General features: G+C 44.6%; 2 protein-coding genes across 3 annotated transcripts in view; one reads left to right on the top strand and one right to left on the bottom strand.

Annotated features, from left to right (window-relative positions):
• SMAP2 (small ArfGAP2) overlaps positions 1 to 971 on the bottom strand; it is a 28,448-nt gene extending 27,477 nt beyond the window's left edge. Inside the window, exon 1 of one of the 2 annotated variants that reach the window (XM_081018096.1) lies at positions 494 to 971. The gene's annotated coding sequence lies outside the window, so the exon portion shown is untranslated. The remainder of the gene's footprint in view (positions 1 to 493) is intronic. The other variant, XM_081018097.1, reaches the window with a different exon arrangement.
• Positions 972 to 4,139: 3,168 nt separating this feature from the next.
• The window catches only part of COL9A2 (collagen type IX alpha 2 chain), a 55,664-nt gene continuing 41,045 nt past the window's right edge, over positions 4,140 to 18,758 (top strand). Inside the window, exons 1-8 of the mRNA XM_081019611.1 lie at positions 4,140 to 4,350; positions 7,827 to 7,901; positions 11,522 to 11,557; positions 12,133 to 12,195; positions 15,015 to 15,068; positions 15,505 to 15,540; positions 16,612 to 16,635; positions 18,139 to 18,192. Coding sequence (XP_080875737.1) covers positions 4,279 to 4,350; positions 7,827 to 7,901; positions 11,522 to 11,557; positions 12,133 to 12,195; positions 15,015 to 15,068; positions 15,505 to 15,540; positions 16,612 to 16,635; positions 18,139 to 18,192 — 414 coding nt within the window. The 5' untranslated portion in view covers positions 4,140 to 4,278. The remainder of the gene's footprint in view (positions 4,351 to 7,826; positions 7,902 to 11,521; positions 11,558 to 12,132; positions 12,196 to 15,014; positions 15,069 to 15,504; positions 15,541 to 16,611; positions 16,636 to 18,138; positions 18,193 to 18,758) is intronic.

Genomic DNA, 18,758 nt, shown 5'->3' with positions numbered 1-18,758 from the left:
CACAGACCTTCCCATTGAAATAATATCCCAGAAGCACGCTAACATGTTACAAAGGATTACGCTCTGTAATACAGCCTCTCTGCGGCCTTCCTCTGGTCACAGCATCCCTCTAGCACTTCCCGAACCGAAAGCACAGGCCAGGTCAGGCTCCCCCCTTTCCACATAAGAAGCAAAACCCAGCACCAGAACTAAATAAGCTGCAGCTGCCAGTTCCTCCTCCCCCAACCACCACCACCTCAATTGACAGTCCCCAAGGTTTCCCTACCCTGGCAAGTTCTCTGGAAACCAAGGCTCCAAAACTCAGCCTCCCCAAAGGCACCTAGCACCCCGGACGTCTGAATGCCCTTGTACCTCCGCCAACCTAGACCACCGAAGGGTCACCCCTGAAAGTAACTAAGGAGCATGTCCCAAGCACACTTCTTCTTCCCCCTTCACCTGCAGACACGACAGAAGGGGCCCTACAGGACCTGCCAAGCACCTGGCAAATAAATACCTCTCTTTCCTCAGATATACATGCAGTGCCGGCACTCAGGTGTACCTTCGACCCTGGGCGACTTAAGAGGGGTTTTTCCTGAGGGACTCCGGAGCCTCCCACCGCCACCTTCGTGGGAGGGGGGGGGGAAGGGGACGGACGGTGCCTGTGGCCACTTTAAAACCGCGCCTAAAACTCCAGCAAAGGACACCCCCCCCCAAAAAAAAATAATACAAAAAGCCCCTCAGCCGCAGCTCTCCCCTCCCACACAAAGCCCTTCTGGCCCCTCAAGGGGAAGCAGGGGGAGCCCGAAGAGCCCCAGCCCCCGGTGTGGTGGTGGCGAAGGAGGACGTTGTCAAGGTACGGAGAGAGGCGGGCAGGGAAGGGAAGGGAAGGGAGGAAGAAAGAAAGAGAAAAGAGGAAGGAAGGGGGGAAAGGAAAAAGACGTGCGCGCGCGCGCGTCTCCAGGCAGCGACTGACGGCGCCGCCTCCTGGCAGCGCAACGCGCGCGCACGCGCGCACACGCACACACATAGCGCCGCTAGACACTTCCGGGAGAGGTGGGCGGGACTGTGATATAAGCCCCGCCCACCGGCTTTCTGAGGGTTTTTTAATATACATACTGTGTATACTTTAAACCCGTCAACCTCGGTTTATTCGACGAGTGGATTGCAGAGGCGTGTGCGTCGAACGGAGAGCCAATCAAATCGGAGGGGCGGAGCGAAGTCGGTGGGGGGGAAAGGGTGAGGCAAGAATGAATGAACGGGAGAGTGAATGAATGAGGGCGGCGGGGGGGGTATAAATAGGTTGGGGGCGGGGGAAGAGCGAAGTGGTTTTTGTTTCAGGAGAAGTGGAAGCTGCTGTGTTGATCCATGGAGGGGAGGGGAATTTCGGAGGAAGGGGGGCTGCTTTGCCTGGCAGATGCCCAAAGCTCAATTCCCAGCATCTCCAGTCAGGGCCGAGAAGGAGCCCTGCTGAAGCCCCGGAGAGCTGCTGCCTGTCAGTGTAGGCTGCATACTGCAGATGTTGCAGACTGCACACTGCAGAAGGCATACGTACATTTCTGTACACGTTATTTGGTTGGAAAACTTCACTGCAAAAGTTGGCGAAGTGGGAATTTCAAAGCGCATATTGTTTTGGGAAGTGCAAATTAGGTATATGGACCTCCAAACTGAATTGAATTGAATTTCTTCCTCATCCTTAGCTTTTTATACGCCAAACTGTAATACTGCAAGACTAAAAATCTACACAATGTTTTTTTTGTGTGTGTGTGTGTGTGCACTGAGCTTTCAGATCCCAGAAGTCTCAATTTGAGGTGCTAATTGGATTAATTAAGAAATGACACTATAGGAAAAGTGAGTAACACAGAGGCAGTGCCACAAGTGGTTGGTGGTAGGGAAGGCTGTTGAATGTGTATAGCCATGCAGGAGACGCTTCAGACCTGCCTTCCCCAGCTTAGGCACCTCCAGATGTTTTGGACTACAACTCCCATTAGCCCCAGCTGTCACAGAATTGATTATATCAGTTAAGCGTCTTTTACTCTCCATCTTTACAGATGGACCCAGAGTGTGCCATGGGTGGTGAGGGTATATTGACCTTTCCAGTGTTTTGAATAAACAGCTACCACACAGTTTCAAAATCATCTTTGGTCTTGGTGCTCTGAAATGCTGTGTTTCAGTTTCTCCATAAGAACTACATTCTAAAGCTAGCCTCAGACCAGGCACTATCACCTCTCACAATAGCAGAAACTTTTTCAAACACCATTTTCCAAAATAATTGTACAGGTTTGCATTCTCATCGTATTATTTAGTTATTTGTTTATTAAAAATATCTATATACCTCTAGCATAAACAAAAATATCAAGGCAGTTTGCAGCAATAAAAATATGAACCCAGCGGTTCCCATTGTCCATCTTAAGACGGACACTCAGGCAGGATTTATGGCTTCAACACCAAGCTTGCTTCGTTTTTGTTGTATTTCAAACCTTGCTCCACTTCAGGGACAGGGGCAGACAAGATGGAGATCTTCTCTATTACATTGAAAAACCCTGCCACCATTGGTTTCCTCCAAGGAGTTCACGCGGCACTCATGGTCTTCCATTTCCCCACAGCAACTCTGGTTAAGCTGAGAGAGTGATTGGCCCAAGGTCTCACCATTAGTTTTGTGGTAAATCTAATCCTGGTCTCCCAGGTCCTAGTCCAGTTCCTATAATATCGCCTTCACCTTCTAGAGAAAAAGAAGATATAGGAGTGAATAAGCTGGGGAAGGGGAATCCCCCCCCCCCCCGATGGCTCTCCCACACTTCTGTTTGTTCCATGTTTTCTAAGCATGGGTTGGAGAGCTTTCCTTTGCCCCAACACTTTCCCCAGGAAAATCCTGTTTATTGCTGCTTCAGTCTACAGAAAACCCAATTGACATTTGTTAGGACTGAGCAGTAAACAGCGGGTTTTCCTGGGGAAAGCAGCAGGGCAAATGAAAAACCTCGAAAGCATGGGACAAGCAGAAGTGGGGATGAGCCCTAAGGAAGGAAGCACCTGAACAGTGGCAAATAATTTCTGCAGTGTCCCACATCCCAAAAGGGAGTGATATAGGCTGTTCAATGTCTGCATGTCTTCGCCAGCTACTGCCCACATCTTCTGGCATGGTGCAAAACCTTTTGGAAGCAATTGCAGCTCCCTCACCAGGCTCAGTGCAAACAGAAAGAATTGTGTCCCTGCATAACCTTGTAGCAGGCAACCTGCGAAGAGGTATGACAACACAAGCAGTTAATGAATAGCTACGCATAGCTTTGAATTGGATTGGTACAGCCTAGTCCGCTGTACTTTACTTTCGTTCAACCAGAGGCGGGAGATGACGAAGGCCTGTTCCATAGGTTTATGTTCAGCGGGATTTTGTAATAAAATAAAATAAACTATTTTGGAGTTGTGGAGTTTTAAATGCTCAGTTTATTTAAATCACAGTAATTACTGTAATTACAATTTAATTTAATTTAAATGAATGCCTTGTGGTACTTGTTTATTTAAATAAAGATTTAAATAATCTTTAAAATAAAGATTAAAAATACCCCTTTGCATGATTTTAAAGTACCATCTTGAGTTCACCCCCCGCACCAGTGAAAATTCATTTAAAAACAATAATAATAATTTATTATCTCTACCCCACCCATCTGGCTGGGTTTCCCCAGCCACTCTGGGCAGCTTCCAACAAAAGATTAAAAATATATTAAAACACCAGTCATTAAAAACTTTCCTAAACAGGGCTTCCCTAAAAAAAGCCCTCAGTGTCTAAGTCAAACAATACCTGGAAGGCCACATCTCTGTGCTAAGGAAAATAATAATAATAATAATAATAATAATAATAATAATAATAATAATAATAAATTTATTTATACCCTTCCGATCTAGCTCAGTATCCCCAGCCACTCTGGGCGGCTTCCAACAAAAGATTAAAAATACATTAAAACACCAGTCATAAAAAAATTCCCTAAACAGGGCTGAATAATGAATGTTTTATACTTTCCCACAGTCCAAGAGGAGACAAAAGGGCAGGATGCCTACAATAATTTCCCTTCACCTGGCCCATGAATTCCATCTTTGAGCCCAGCTCCTCTCGTCTCATATGTCAGTGGGCTGGGAGGGGAGTTCCCAGTCAGGTCATTAACTCCCCTTTCACCAAAATACTACATATTAATGACCCACCATCTCCTCCTTTCTGCCTTTCTCTCTGCTCCTGTTGGATCTAAAGATTTAGTCATTCAGGGGCTGGCGGGCCCCCACTTTTCATCCAGCTAGCCTGAAGACCTCGATATGGCTAGTTTTTTGGGTAGCCTCAAATTCTGCCTTCTCCTCCAAACCATCTCTTTCTCTGTGACACAATTCGTAAGTTTCCTTTTTACCTATGATTCTACTGGAAAACGTCTAGGTGTGGGGGGTGAGCCAGATGGGGTGGGGGCCTAGAAAACAACAAAACTTGATTGCAGTTTGGGATCCAGTGCTGGAGGACAATGTCTGAATAATTAGTTTTAATACACTATCTTTTCTTGAAAGCTTAAAATAATGAGGGGAACTGGCACAGCTTGATTGTTGGGGTTATAAAACATACTCTCTTTTTTTTCTTTTTCTTTGGCTGGGGCAGGGGAGGAGAGAAGAGCTTTCCTTTTATTCCTGGCGAAACTGTTTTTTGTTGTTTTCAGGGGTCTCCCTGTGCTTCGGCACAGAGACTCCTGGGGAATTTTACTCCCTGGAAGTGAACGGGGAAGAGATCTGTGGAAGAGATTTGTGGAAGCAATGTTGTAAGAAGCAAAACAAAGTGATTTCAGATGTCTAAAAGGGATCTCGCATTATACCATTATATTGAGTAGGGTGGTAGTAAGTAGTATGGCAGGAAGTACTGCCTTTTGTAGGGCCCTGGGCAGCTGCGGAAAAACATCTTGCCTTTGGGAACCAAATTAAAAAGTACTTATGTGGATCTGTCTTTTGGGGCAAAAGATGTGTTATTATTATCCTGATCGTGATGGACAGGGTATGTCCAGCAACCAGGACTCTCTGCGGATTGCAAACAAAAGGAGCTGATGAAATTTGGCTGGTCCTCTGATGATGGGAATGGGATGTTTTAAAATAAAAATCCAAGCCCCTGGTTAATTCTGAAAAGAAAAAGAAAAACAGTTTTTGAAGCTGTGAGTGACAGAAAAGAGAGAAGATAATGCTTTGAGTCATTTGGTGGTGGTGGTTGGAAAGCCCTTGATTTGCTGAATATTGGGTGCCACCTTCGGGACAGTGACATGCAGTCAGAGATACACGCAGTCCTTTCTACAACTTCTTTTTGGTTTGGAAAAGAACGCAGGACCCTAACACAGAGAAACTTTTGCCACCCTTTTTGAGGGACAAAGGGGGCTATTCATTCAGCGAATGCCTTCAGGAAGTTTCCATCCCCAGTGACTGCAAAGCTGGTATTTTATAAGTTCAATGCCTTATTTAGGAACGTGTACATATATTATTTGCATCAGTCCAGACCCTACAATTTCACATTTTAAAGTAAAGAGAAGTGGGGGAAATAAAGCCAGAGGCCTCAGATTGCTTTAGGATGTGACTGGACTGCTTTGTTTTACGTAGCTCCAAGGCTCACAGGGGCCTGGACTCAATTTGCTGTATTCAGTGCTTTTTTCGGGGGGGATGCATATCCCTAAACATTTTGTGAATCTTTGTACTTTTGTCCATTTACTGTATTTATTTTCCCTGATTTGAACTGTAAAATGGTGATTTTCTTGAGTCAAAATGAGAGTACCCCTAAACATTTTTTTAAGAAAAAAAAAGCACTGGCTGTAATCATACATGGAGAAATTTAAGATGATCCTTAGTAACCAAACCACCTAGTAAAACTTCAGACAGGAATGCCTCGTTTTATTTCAAACAATGTCGGTCTAATCATCTACCTTCCAAACCCTTAAATAAGAATACTGGTTGATAGAGCAAAATGTAAGCACTTTGAAATCTCATTGATTTCAATGGAATGTATTTACTATGCATATGCTTAACCCCACTGAAATCAATGGAACTGCAAAGTGCTTACATTTATCATTCCCTTAGCATTTATTGTTGAAAGCACTTCACATACTGAAACTCAATCAGCCTTCCTTATTATTATTACTTGCTGTTATTTATAGCATGCCATCATTGGGGGGAAACGCAGGCCAACCCCCGACAGCTATAAATATATACCAAAGGACCTGTGCTTTCATAGTAGCTCCTTGTTTTACACACAGTAGTAATCTCAGGCTGACTTATTACTGTCTGTATTAAGGTATGCAGCCATCTATTCAGAGAAATTATGTACTGAACACGTTAGACTGTATTCATTCATATGCTGGCAAATTCAGGTTGTGCATTTAAAGGCGATTTGGCGCTCTTTTGCAACAAACCTGCTTCGCTGAAAAATTGGGTGTTTTGCGAATGTGATGGGGAAATGGACTAGAAAATGTGGGAGAACACTTGATGCAATGTCATCTAACCTACCCACGAACAAATTGGGATGAATACTCTGGAAGCACCCTAAATTGTTTTTAGAATTTCAAAGGAATTTGAGATACCAAATTCAACCAGAGTTCTGCGCAACTTCTGCATGTTTGTTCAAGCTACTTGTAAAATCGCACAGAGCCTGTAATTTACAGCACACCAAAGTTGCCTTTGGGTATGTGGAGAGCAGATAATGGAGAAAAATGAAAGCAGCAGAACACATCACGAAAGCCAAATTTTGCAATTTGGTGGTGGGGGAGAGGATTTGACACACAAGAAATGCAGTGCCACCAAATGGCATAGAAATGTTCTGGTTCTTCCTTATCCTTAGAAACATGTGATTTGTGAGTTCTTTTATCTGCAGTAGCCAGGGTTCACGTATGCTTTTACCACAATGAGAGGCTTAAGTCCTGTAATGTCTTCCGTTTTGGGGCCAAAGATGTTCTCGCTGCGGCCAGCATCCTCCTAAGGAGTTCCTTAGATTGGAGAGTTTCTGTCTGATCTTCCCACAAATTCAAAAGGCCAAGTTGCAGAGAAACTTGAACAGAGCATTTAAAATTTGTTGATACTACTTAAAAAATGTCAGTCCAAAATTTGGATGCCTGATGGCATTGCCGCAGCCCAGTTTATGAAGCTGTATGTGTTGGACAAGTAGGCAGCTGAAGCCAGTGATTCATATTGAGGGGAAATTTCATTGAGGCCAAATTCCATGCTGACTTAAGATCCTGTGTCCAATTCTAGGACACCCTGAGATCTGAGAGGAAAAGGAGGAGGAAGCAAGATCTATTTGCCTTTACCTGGTTGATCAAAAGGGCTTCAAAGCTGCAGCCAACCCTTTTTCTTTTCCCAAACAAAATTCTGTCTGTTGTCCTTTTGCATCTTACCATTACAACAACCCTGCAAAGTAGTTCAGACCAATAGATGGTGCTTAGTCTAAGGTTGCTCAGTGATTTGCCTGCCTGCTTGAGGATTTTAACCTCAAATCTCCCGGATCTATCATGATCTGTGCCATATCCCTTATTGTCACCCTTATTCTCAATAGTTAGCTTCACTTATTTTCAGCTAATTTTTTTGTGGTTTTTTTTGCAATATAATCAGGCATGGGGGGGGGGGGTGTTTTGGAAATCTGTCTGCCCTTCTCAAGGCTTCAGGCACACTCATATCCACACCTCTGTTTTGCAACCTAGCTCTCCGGGAAAGAGGTTGAGGCTTTCAGTCTTTGGCTTCTCTGGGGTTATGATGTGATTGTGGGACAAGCTCGTCCAGCTTAGTTGGTTCTTGGTTTTCGGTGACCTTTTCCTCCACCAAAATAACTCTGCTTCTTGTTTGATTTCTCTCCTTAGCAAGGTCCTCCAGGAGAACCTGGACCACGAGGGCCCCCGGGTCCGCCAGGAGTGCCAGGCGCTGACGGCATTGATGTAAGCACACTGCACAGGAACCTGAGCAGCAGAAGGGATTGTGTGTGTGTGTGTGTGTGTGTGTGTGTGTGTGTGTTGGGGGGGGAGAGATGGTTTGGGTACAAAAGAAGGCATTGTATACAGGATCTCAGGTGCAGTGCCCATCCAAAAAGGCTAGAGGGAGCCAGTGGGCTTTGCTTTCTCAAATCTGATTTACAGTACAGACCAGAATCTGATTCATCTCCAAGTGGTACGGTGGTACCTCGGGTTACAGACGCTTCATGTTACAGATTCTGCTAACCCAGAAATAGTACCTTGGGTTAAGAACTTTGCTTCAGGATGAGAACAGAAAGCGTGGCGTGGCAGCAGTGGGAGGCCCCATTAGCTAAAGTGGTACCTCAGGTTAAGAACAGTTTCAGGTTAAGCATGGACCTCCGGAACGAATTAAGTTCTTAACCCGAGGTACCACTGTATTCTCGTCCTGCAATAACACCGTATTACCATACGTATTACCATACACAGGTGGTGCTGTGGGTTAAACCACAGAGCCTAGGGCTTGCCTATCAGAAGGTCGGCGGTTCGAATCCCTGCGACGGGGTGAGCTCCCGTTTCTCAGTCCCTGCTCCTGCCAACCTAGCAGTTTGAAAGCATGTCAAAGTGCAAGTAGATAAATAGGTACCGCTCTGGTGGGAAGGTAAACGGCGTTTCCGTGCGCTGCTCTGGTTCGCCAGAAGCTGCTTAGTCATGCTGGCCACATGACCAGGAAGCTGTATGCCGGCTGCTTTGGCCAATAAAGAGAGATGAGCGCCGCAACCCCAGAGTCGTCCACGACTGGACCTAATGGTCAGTGCTCCCTTTACCTTTACCATACGTGGGCTTATCTTTAAAAAACATTCCCTGGAATGCTGGGGAGGGCTATAGCTAGAGTGGGGGGTGTTCATTCATCGGCTTTATTTATAAGCATTGCCTTTTCCTGGGGAGGGGGTGTTGGGCTCCTGTTATTGTTTAAAAGCTGCCTAAGGAGTTGGCCAAGGGGAGATGGATGTGGTGGGATGGAAGGGATGGGAAAGTGTAAACTGGGATGGATGATGATGTAGAGGGAAATCTGTTCTATGACGCCATGATCCTATGGGGTGGGGCCTAATCCCAAGTCTTCCACCCCCTTGCTTGTAACCCTTAGCACGCTTATGTGATTCTGGGATTGCAGTGCAAACTCAGAACAGGATATCTGGATTGCCCACTGGTAATACAGGCACCTTTGATTTCCAAGTGCAAGTTTCTAGTCTTTATGGCTGCAGACAAAAAGCTTGGAGGGGGTGAAATTGCAGATGCCAGGGGCTTGAGACGGCTTCCAGTACACAGTTCTGGAGTCTTAGTGCCTTGGATGCAATTTTTGATTCCCTACCATGATGACTGTTTGTGGTTTTCCCTTCTCATGGACCTATCTCTAATTTCCATCTCTTAATTTTAGAGTCTATACAGGTGACCATAACTTATAACCATTCTGGCTTCTGAGATGCACCAGGCCCTGCAGTCCACAGCAAGCAGTGTGGCATGCTTCCCCAGCAATCATATGGACTAGACACTTTATTTTAAAAGAAAACAAAACTTAACACTTTTGCATTAGCCTCTACAAACTCTCAGTTTGTGAGCCAATTTTTCTAATAATGTAATACCCCACACCAGGCATAGGCAAACTCGGCCCTCCAGATGTTTTGAGAATACAGTTCCCATCATCCCTGACCACTGGTCCTGTTAGCTAGGGATGATGGGAGCTGTAGTCCCAAAACATCTGGAGGGCCGTGTTTGGCTATGCCTGCCCCACACCTTTGTATACCAATAGTCTATATCGTTCCAGAGGTCCGTTCTTAACCTGAAACTGTTCTTAACCTGAGGTACCATTTTAGCTAATGGGGCCTCCTGCTGCCGCCTTGCAGCCGGGTGCGCGATTTCTGTTCTCATCCTGAGGTAAAGGTCTCAACCCAAGGTTAGCGGAGTCTGTAACCTGAGGTGTTTGTAACCTGAGGTGTTTGTAACCCAAGGTGTTTGTAACCCGAGGCACCACTGTATCTACTTCCCTCCATGTCTCCCCAGTGATAAGTTTATTTTCACTTGGTATGTGACTTATTGTTAATATCCAGGAGCATGTCTGGCCCCTACCGACAGCATTACAAATAATTGCTGTTTTTAAACTTTTCCTCCTGTTGATGTGTCTTCTTTATAGTGGACCCATGCCATCCTGTAATGGGTGAGGCATATATTTTGCATTACTAAGAAAAAGAAAGAAAGAAAGATGGAAAGAAAGAAAAGAAAACCTGAAAACATTTGTTTTATTTATGAGATTTATCCCCCACTTCTCTTCAAAAGCAAATCTCAGAGCAGGTTACAACAATATAAAAGGCATTTTAAAAAAATGTTGTTTAAAATACAACTGTAAATTTAAAATGCAATTAAGACAGGGGTTGGCAACCTAAGGCCCATGGGCCACAAACGGCCCATGGGGGTTATTTAACCGTCCCATGGACCCCCACCGCCCACTCGATTGGCTAAACTGACATGGAGCAGAGCGGGGACCGCCTTCCGTGACACTGGCCAGCTTCCCATTGGCTGCAGGAAGCTTCTGCAGCCAATGGGAAGCTGTGCACGCCTCTTCTGTGCCAGAAGGAGCGCCAGAAATAGTGTTTGTGCATGCATGTGTGCGTACTCTGGCCCACCGCGGCGTCTGTGGGACCGTGAACCAGCCCAAGCCACAAAAACTTTGCCGACCCCTGAATTACGGCATGCCAGCACATCCATCTGCATTATATGACATGTTCAGAAGGCCTGTTCGGAGTAAGTTTGCCAGGTCAGGAGCATCCCAGATTTAAGGCTCCAAATCTGAGACCTGGGGTCATCCCCAGTGATGTCACGGGATGGTGATGTCACAGGGGCAGCCTCCAGTGATGCCATTGAGCCTGACATATTAAGCCATAACCACAGTCGCTGAGAGCATGCCATTAAATAAAAAACTGAAAGTCTAACAAATGAGCAAATATATCACTGCTTAGAAATTAAGATAGAAACCTCAGACACCCTCCCTCTTGAGAGTATGTAGTAATCTGCAGCTGGCTCCTGCCGGGCTGATGCTTGCAAGCTGCATAAACATTCTTCTTAATAAAAATGTTTCTTAAAACTGCTCTCATCCAACTGGGGTGTCAAGCCTTCCACCTTCTACCTGGGTGTGCCAGGCAAAACAACCGTATTTCAAAGACCTGCAGAAAGAGGACTGTCTTCAGCTGATGCCAGCCAAATTGATGGAAGGAGGATGTGCTGCAGCTGGGGGTGCCATTGTTGAGAAAGCTTATGTGGGGCGATCAGCTGATGTTGGCATTGCCATCCCTGCTGAATCTCAGAGCCCAGACAGGACAATATGAGGAGAGATGTTCTTTCAAGTAACCAGGTCCTAAGGTTGTCGGGTCTTTACACATCAAAACCAACACCTTGAATTGGTTCCAAGGAGGCAGCCTGTGCATATCTTTCAGCAGATATGCTCATTATATCCCCCAGAACTGCGTATTGGTGACTTTGCATTTCCAGTTGCTTTGACAGCGATCATTTCAAGTGGAACATGCTATTAACCATTTCTCCCCTTTTTTCTCTAGGGCGATAAAGGCCCACCAGGAGCAGCAGGGAGCCCTGTGAGTATCTAAGCAAGCAATGTCAGCAGGGGTGACTTGGGCCTATAATTTGTTTATAGTGTGAACATTAGTATTAATAAAAATCTGCAATCACTTTCAGGTTACATACAGTACCTATCTCCAGCTTTGAGTTGTATTGAACTGTCAGGATTAGGTCTAGAATGCAGAGCCCAAAATACGATGCTTATGAGAAGCTGCTGTTGTGGGAGGCTTAAGACCTGTTTTGTAACTGTTGGAAAGCAAAGACGGCCTTCATTTTAATATGCATTGTTTGTAAGTAGTATCAGACCTTATCACTGTAAAGCTGTGGTTGTGATTGTGTGGGAAATCAAATTACTTTGCACTAAAAAACAACAACCCACCAGTCTGCTCCAGGGGGTTGGGGGACCCTCCAGAGCACATCTGGGGGGCATGTGGAGAGGGAAGAGGGAGTTTCATTGCGCAAGTGGAACTGAGCTTGCAGTGTTGGACAGAGCCTTGAACATCCCCCAGAGTGGCAGTGTGCAACTGTGATGCTTTCACTTTCTTTTTTCCCTAAGAACACTTTTGATTCCTCAAATGTTTTTCTGTGACAGGGGGCCAAGGGAGAACCCGGCCTTCCAGGTCCAGATGGCCCTCCGGGGAAACCTGGGATTGATGTGAGTACAAATGGTTGTCCTCCTTTGCTCACTCCAAATCCGGTGTGATTTGCATGCTTTGCTAGTACAGTCAAACTTTGGTTGTCGAACGTAAACTGTTCCAGAAGCCCGGTTGGCTTCTGAAATGTTCCACAACTGAGATGTGGCTTCCGATTGGTTGCAGGAAGCTTCCTGCAACCAAGCAGAAGCTGCGTTGGATGTTCAGCTTCCGAAAAATGTTTGAAAACCAGAGCATTTACTTCCGGGTTTTCGCCGTTCGGGAGCCAAAACGTTCCAAAACGGAGGTATTCAGGATCCGAGGTTTGACTATCCATTTTCAGCCTGTCCATGGTAGGGTAGCAGGATACTTTAGCAACTCATGCTTTATATTTGTTTATTTGTTTCCCCTACTTCCATTAGACATATTAAAACAGGGGAAATCTTCTGTATTTGTAAGACTCCTGGCCCCACTGCCTGAGCCCCATCCTGCCTGCACGAGGTCGAGCATTGCCTGCTCTATTTGTTTACTTTGCAATCTCCTGCCCTGTGCTGATTTAAAAAGCAAAGAGGGTGTGTTGTTTTGGTTAAAGATATCCAGAAAAACACTATTGTCCTCAGTTACATCTTGAGCTGTTGATAACATGTCAGTGGCTGCAGCAGCAGGTGAAATAGCAAACTGCGTGCTCTGCTTGGTGCCGTCGTGTTCCTGCATGTGCTGTTAGAGGCAGATGCACTGGCAAGGAGATGCAGCCGCCTCCTGCTCAGAGATTGAACTGCTAGCTAGAGATGTGGGGGCTGAAGCCAGAAGGACTGCAACTTGTGCTATCTTTTTTTTTTTGTAAAAACGGCACCCCCACATCACTCCCAATCACTCCCAAAGCTAAACCTTTTTATTTATTCACAGCATTTCTTTTCTTTTTTTAAGAAATAAGCTTTGTTTTCAAAAGCTATAAACTATAAATACAGGTACAAAAGAAACAGATAGATAGATGGAGGAAATAAATGGGGAGAAAGTACAAGAGATGGAGAGAGAACACATATAAATAGAAGTACCGGTACATAACATTTTTATAGTATTCCCAGAATCTGAATTTGTGGTTTAGCATTTTCCTGTATTTTGTGACACCAATACATAATAAAGGGATTCAATCTCTTATCAAAATATAGTTGTGCCTTGGAAGTCAAGCAGAATCTGTTTGACTTCCAAAACGTTCGGAAACCAAAGCGTGGCTTCTGATTGGCTGCAGGAAGCTCCTGCAGCCAATCAGAAGCCCTGTCGGACATTTGGCTTCAAAAAATAGTTTGCTCCGGGTTTGCGGCGTTCGGAAGCCAAAACGTTCGAGAACTAAGCTGTTTGAAAACCAAGGTACAACTGTAGTTATCTGCATGCCCGCCTTCTTATAATAGTCCTCAGTTCAGTGTCTGAACAGTCTCCCATTCTTTCAGAAATATGGCTGGCTGCTTCCACCTTGCCACACTTCCTGGAGTGCTGCTGCTTCAGATTCTACTACTCTGAAACCCGTCCAGTAGAAAGTGCTGGGTAGGGGGAATGGGCGCTTATGTGTGACCCTTCTTTTCTTCTTCTTTTTTTAAAAAAAGTTTTTTATTTTGCTTTAAACCAATACAGGTAAATATAAACAACCAAAATTACAAAAAAGAAATGCTCAATAATAATAATAATAATAATAAAAAGGGATACAAAATTACTAAAAATATCAAAATGCATGGCGCAAAACATGAGCCATTATTGGTGGGGGGGGGGGGGAGGAGGGAAGGAGAAGAAAAGGAAAAAAAGAAAATAGAAAAACTAGCCAAAACACAAGAAGGCTCGTCTATTGTACACTTCCGTCAAGGTCACAACAGATCATTATTCTTATCAATTCCCTCTATCTGCATTCCATGGAGTCCCTCATCTTGGTATCAGGGAACATTTCCCTATGCGGTATCATTCTAAACATAACCAGGTCTTTATTGATGAACCCTTGCCCCTCAAATAATTATTTAAACATTCCCATTCTTTTTTCACCATCTTTTTAGGTTTATCTCCTATTGCATCTGTCAGCTTCACGATCTCCAAGTACTCACACAATTTAACAACCCATTCATCTTTACTGGGTGTATTTGTATCTTTCAAGTGTTTTGCCACTATAACCCTTGCTGCTTACGTCGCATACATAAATAACCTGATTTTGTTTTTGGGAATATTATTTGATACAATTCCTAATAAGAATTCTTCCGGTTTCTTGCTAAATGTAGTTTTTATCGATCTCGTTATCTCTTCATAAATCACATTCCAAAATCTTTGTTTCTCTGGACAGGACCACCACATATGGTAGTATGTTCCTATCTGTTCCTTACATCTCCAGCACTTATTATTATATGATTGATTTGTTTTTGCTAGTTTTACCCTTGGTCACCTCATATATTTAAGGTAAGAATGGAAAGGACAAAGCAGGTGGGGGAGGCATCTAGTCTCCCCCCCCCCCAACCTGGCTGTGCCTGTGATCACTGGGATTAGTACCATAAAGTAGGTAATTTAGGAATCTTGGTAAGGGAATGCACATTTGAGGTTTTTTTATGAAATGCTAGTTTAGATGACTAGCTTATTCCTTGATTTAGCAGTGAAAGTTATACGCACATGCCTGCATTTCCACAAAAACTTTATTTTACACCTGCAGTTTCTATTTCTGGATGCTCTGCAGCTGTGGCAAAGATTTTTGGTTTGAATTCGCCGCTTCACCCATTTCTTTTCCAGCCCTGGTGTTTTTACCTATTTTATTGCAGATGCCAGTTGATATCCCACAAGCTGATCCTGTAATTCTCTTTCCATTTTTTTACAGGGCCTAACGGGAGCAAAAGGGGAACCAGGACCTTTTGGGCGACCCGGCCCCAAAGTGAGTGACTGTTTTCTGTGTGACTCGAGGAGATGGAGTGGTTCTTTTAAGACTGGCTTGTGATTGTGACAGCTGTGCATTGCAGATGCTGTAGTGGGGGGCTGAAGTCCTCCAGATTAGGACCAATTGGGGGACAAAATGATTCAAAGTGGTTTTGGATGCATGTATGCACTGTACACATCCCCAGCAACTACAGCGGGGGAAACGGGGGATGTAATTGGCCTATGCAAGGTAACAGAGGCCTTAGGCGAATTCAGACAACAATACTGTCCAGACTGCACCTGCAAACACAAGAGCTTCAATCTTATCTGGTAGGGCTGGGTCCTTGGAGCTCATATCTGGATCTGTCCCATGAAGTAGATCTGCAGCTTAAGTCATATTCCACTTGTGTGGATCCTGCTACACTGAATACCTCTTCCCTCTTGCATTCACTCAGGGCCAGACTGGACTTCCAGGACCTCCAGGGCTTCCGGTAAGTGTTTATTCTTTATTGGCTGTATTTGTCAAGAAAGTGTACCACTATATGAATGCATCCAGTGTACACAATCACGCCAACATGTTGGATTATAGTTGAGTGTGGTGAGATTGGGCTTGCACACTCCCCTCCTCTCCTCCAGTGCGGCAGTAAGGAGGAGTTATATAGCATTCACTTTTAAACTAACCACAGTTGCTTGTTACCTTTGGACTTGGGGAAACTGTGGTTTGTTGAAACAAGCCAAAATCAAACTGTCCTTTATGGTGCTGGCTTGTTAACAACCCGTAGTTTAAACTAGCCAGAGACCCCCCAGGTTTAGACACAGAGGGGAGCTCTCATTAGTTTAAAAGTGGAAGCAAGTGCTTCTGATCTCTTCTTTGCAGCCAGAGGAGGGAGCATATGAGCCTGGGGCTTATCAAGGCTCGTTCCTATAGCTCTAAGATATAGTTTAGAGCAGGTGTAGCCAACACAGGCTACTTTGGGCCAATTACCATCTCTTAGCCTAACTTGCCTTGCAGGGTTGTCGTGAGGATAAAATGGGGAGTGGGTGGGGGGGAAGCTATGTATGAAACCTTAAGCCCCGCAGAGGAGAGATAGAAGGCAAACATACTAATAACTAAGTCACTTATTTGTTAATGTCCCATTGATTTAAGTAGAGCTACTCTAAGCATGGATAACAGTTCAATCCTAATAATCCATCTCTACTAGAGTAGACAGAAGGTGGTGGACTCTTTCACTGGAGGGTGTGTTTTGACCTGTAAGATGTTTTAAGCCTCTGCATTGTGGTTTTGATGGATCTGAATGCTGCACGCTCAGTTGCTATATTAGATCTGTTGGTTTTTTTGTTTGTAACTGTTTTTATTTGCCTAAACTGTCTGTCACCCAAAGAGAACCCTGGTTATGGGGCAGGTGACTCAGAAATGCAGTTAATTAATATGACGCAACCAGATTGGGAAAATGAGGCAGCTGCTCTGCCTCTGGGAGATGCCTCAGCTGCAGCCTTCATGTTTTTCAGCTGGTTTCTTCAACGCAGCATGATTGTTTACTGTGGCTGTCTTCTCATTTCAGGGGCCTGGGCTGAAAGGATCTCCTGTAAGTGCTGTTCATGTGAGCTTGGGTTTGGCTGGCGGGAGGCAGTGTGCTGGATTTGTGAGGGGTGCTTACAGGAGTGTGTGCTCATAGCTTGGCTTGGAGGAAGGGGCAGTGACCCAACACAAAGGGTCTTGTGCTGTCACAGCGTTGTGAGCAGTGATGTGCCACTGGTTTGGCAACTTTTTATTAAAAAAAATAATCACTTTATTAGTTCAGCCATTTGGAAGAGGGATCTTGAGCCAAGACGTACTGGGGGGTGGAGTGGAGTTTTTCCAGCCAGTGGGCCAAATCCTGGGTTTCCTCACTCCCGTGAGCTACCTTGGTGGGTAGGTAGGGATGCCCACATGCCAATCACTTGGTGTCATCATGACATCATGAAACGAAGATCCCTGCTGATCTAAGAAGGGCTTGAATTCAACACCTCTCAGCAGAGTATGACTCCACTTGGGAGCACTGACTGTCAAGGAGCAACCAGGAGCCCATTTCAAGGCTCCCAGTTGTTCCTTTGCAGCCACATCATATATATATATTCATATAATATTCATATAATATTCATTCATATAATATAATTCATATAATATTCATATAATATTCATATATATTCATATAAACAAAGATTATAGGAGTAACAAATGAAACAAATAAATAAATAGACCAAGTCTTCTAGCATCATTTGTATATCACAAAAATTGAATAATAAATTTGCAGGAATATCTGTGGTTCATTATTTGTGGCCAATGCCACATCTTTACGTGCCCCATAACTGACATATATGATGACAGATGTGGGACAAGGGGATGTGGCTTGGGGGGAAATAGCCCCACGAGAGCCCTGCAGGCCTAATTTGGCCCACAAGGCAGAGGTTACCCACTGCTTCTCTGCATGCACCAGACGCTGACTGACAGCAAGGGGTGGGTGAGTGGGAATTTTGCTTAGTGGCAGAGCACCTGCTTTGTATGCAGAATGTCTGAAGTTCAGTTTCCAGCATTTTCAGTTAAAAGAATCCTCTAGCAGGTGATGGAAAAATGACCCCTCCCTACCTGACCTGCTGCCAGAGTATTGGGCTAGAATCTAGATCGATCTGACTCAGCGTAAAATAAACCAGCCTTATCTGTTGATAACTATCCAGACTTTTGCTGGATTAAACAGATTTTTTCCTTGCTTGGTCAGTGGCCAGAATTAGAAAATGCAAACCCAGAAGCGCCTCCAGATGAGCTCTCTCTCCTGTTAAACGTGCACACACTTGTGCTGAAATAGGGCACATATGTTCACTAATGTGTCACTTAAGTGGGAGAATGAGGCACTGCGTTTTTAGCAGACATAGATGGAATCGTTTGCTGTAAGCTGGAGCGTGCCTGCTCATCTCTCCTTCTTGCTTGTTAGCCTAGCAAACACTTTGCCACCGCAGACGTCCAACAGAGCCTGAACAGATGAACAAAGGGCTGTTCCCATCATATGACTAAAACAAAGCATTTTCTCCCCTCTCTGTTTCTTTCTCTTAAGGGCTCTCCAGGCCAGGTTGGACTCCCTGGAGAAATTGGAGCTCTGGGACCCAAGGTAAGGGATCCAGCTGAGATGGGTGAATACTACTTGGGGTTTGCTGGCTTTCCTAGGCCTGCTCTGCAATAAGAGCCTGGCTCTATGCTGCTACAGTTGTCAGAAGTAGATAGGCTTTACCTGTTGAAAATTAAGATGTGCAGAGAAAACTGAAGGGGATTAAAGGCAAGCACAGGGAAAGCTGAAGCCGGAGGGCCATATCTTAATGGTGCAGCATATTATTTTTATTATTACTACTACTACTACTAATTAAGTTAAACATTAGTCATTTTCAAAACAAAAGTAACTCAAAGGGACTTACAACAATAAACAAACTCACACTAGCATAAATTAAAACAATGACAAATCTAAAACACAGTCCTGTTTTTTAAAGGCATGATTAAAACATCCCACCCAGTCAAGGTGGTTACAGTTAATTAAGAGCCAAAGGCTTGGAGAAAAATGAATGTTTTTGCCTGCCGGCTTAAGATATGTAATGATGGCCTCAGGGGAGGTTCCCTGAGGAGAGCATTTCACAAATGGGGAGCCACTGCTGAAAAGGTCTGTTCTCGTGTTGCCTCCCTCCA

The sequence above is a fragment of the Podarcis pityusensis genome, assembly GCF_964106645.2.
Source record: "Podarcis pityusensis genome assembly, chromosome: 8".
NCBI classification, from domain to species: Eukaryota; Metazoa; Chordata; class Lepidosauria; order Squamata; family Lacertidae; genus Podarcis; species Podarcis pityusensis.
Note: the sequence above shows the minus strand (reverse complement) of the source record. Positions and strands in the feature narration are given on the sequence as shown.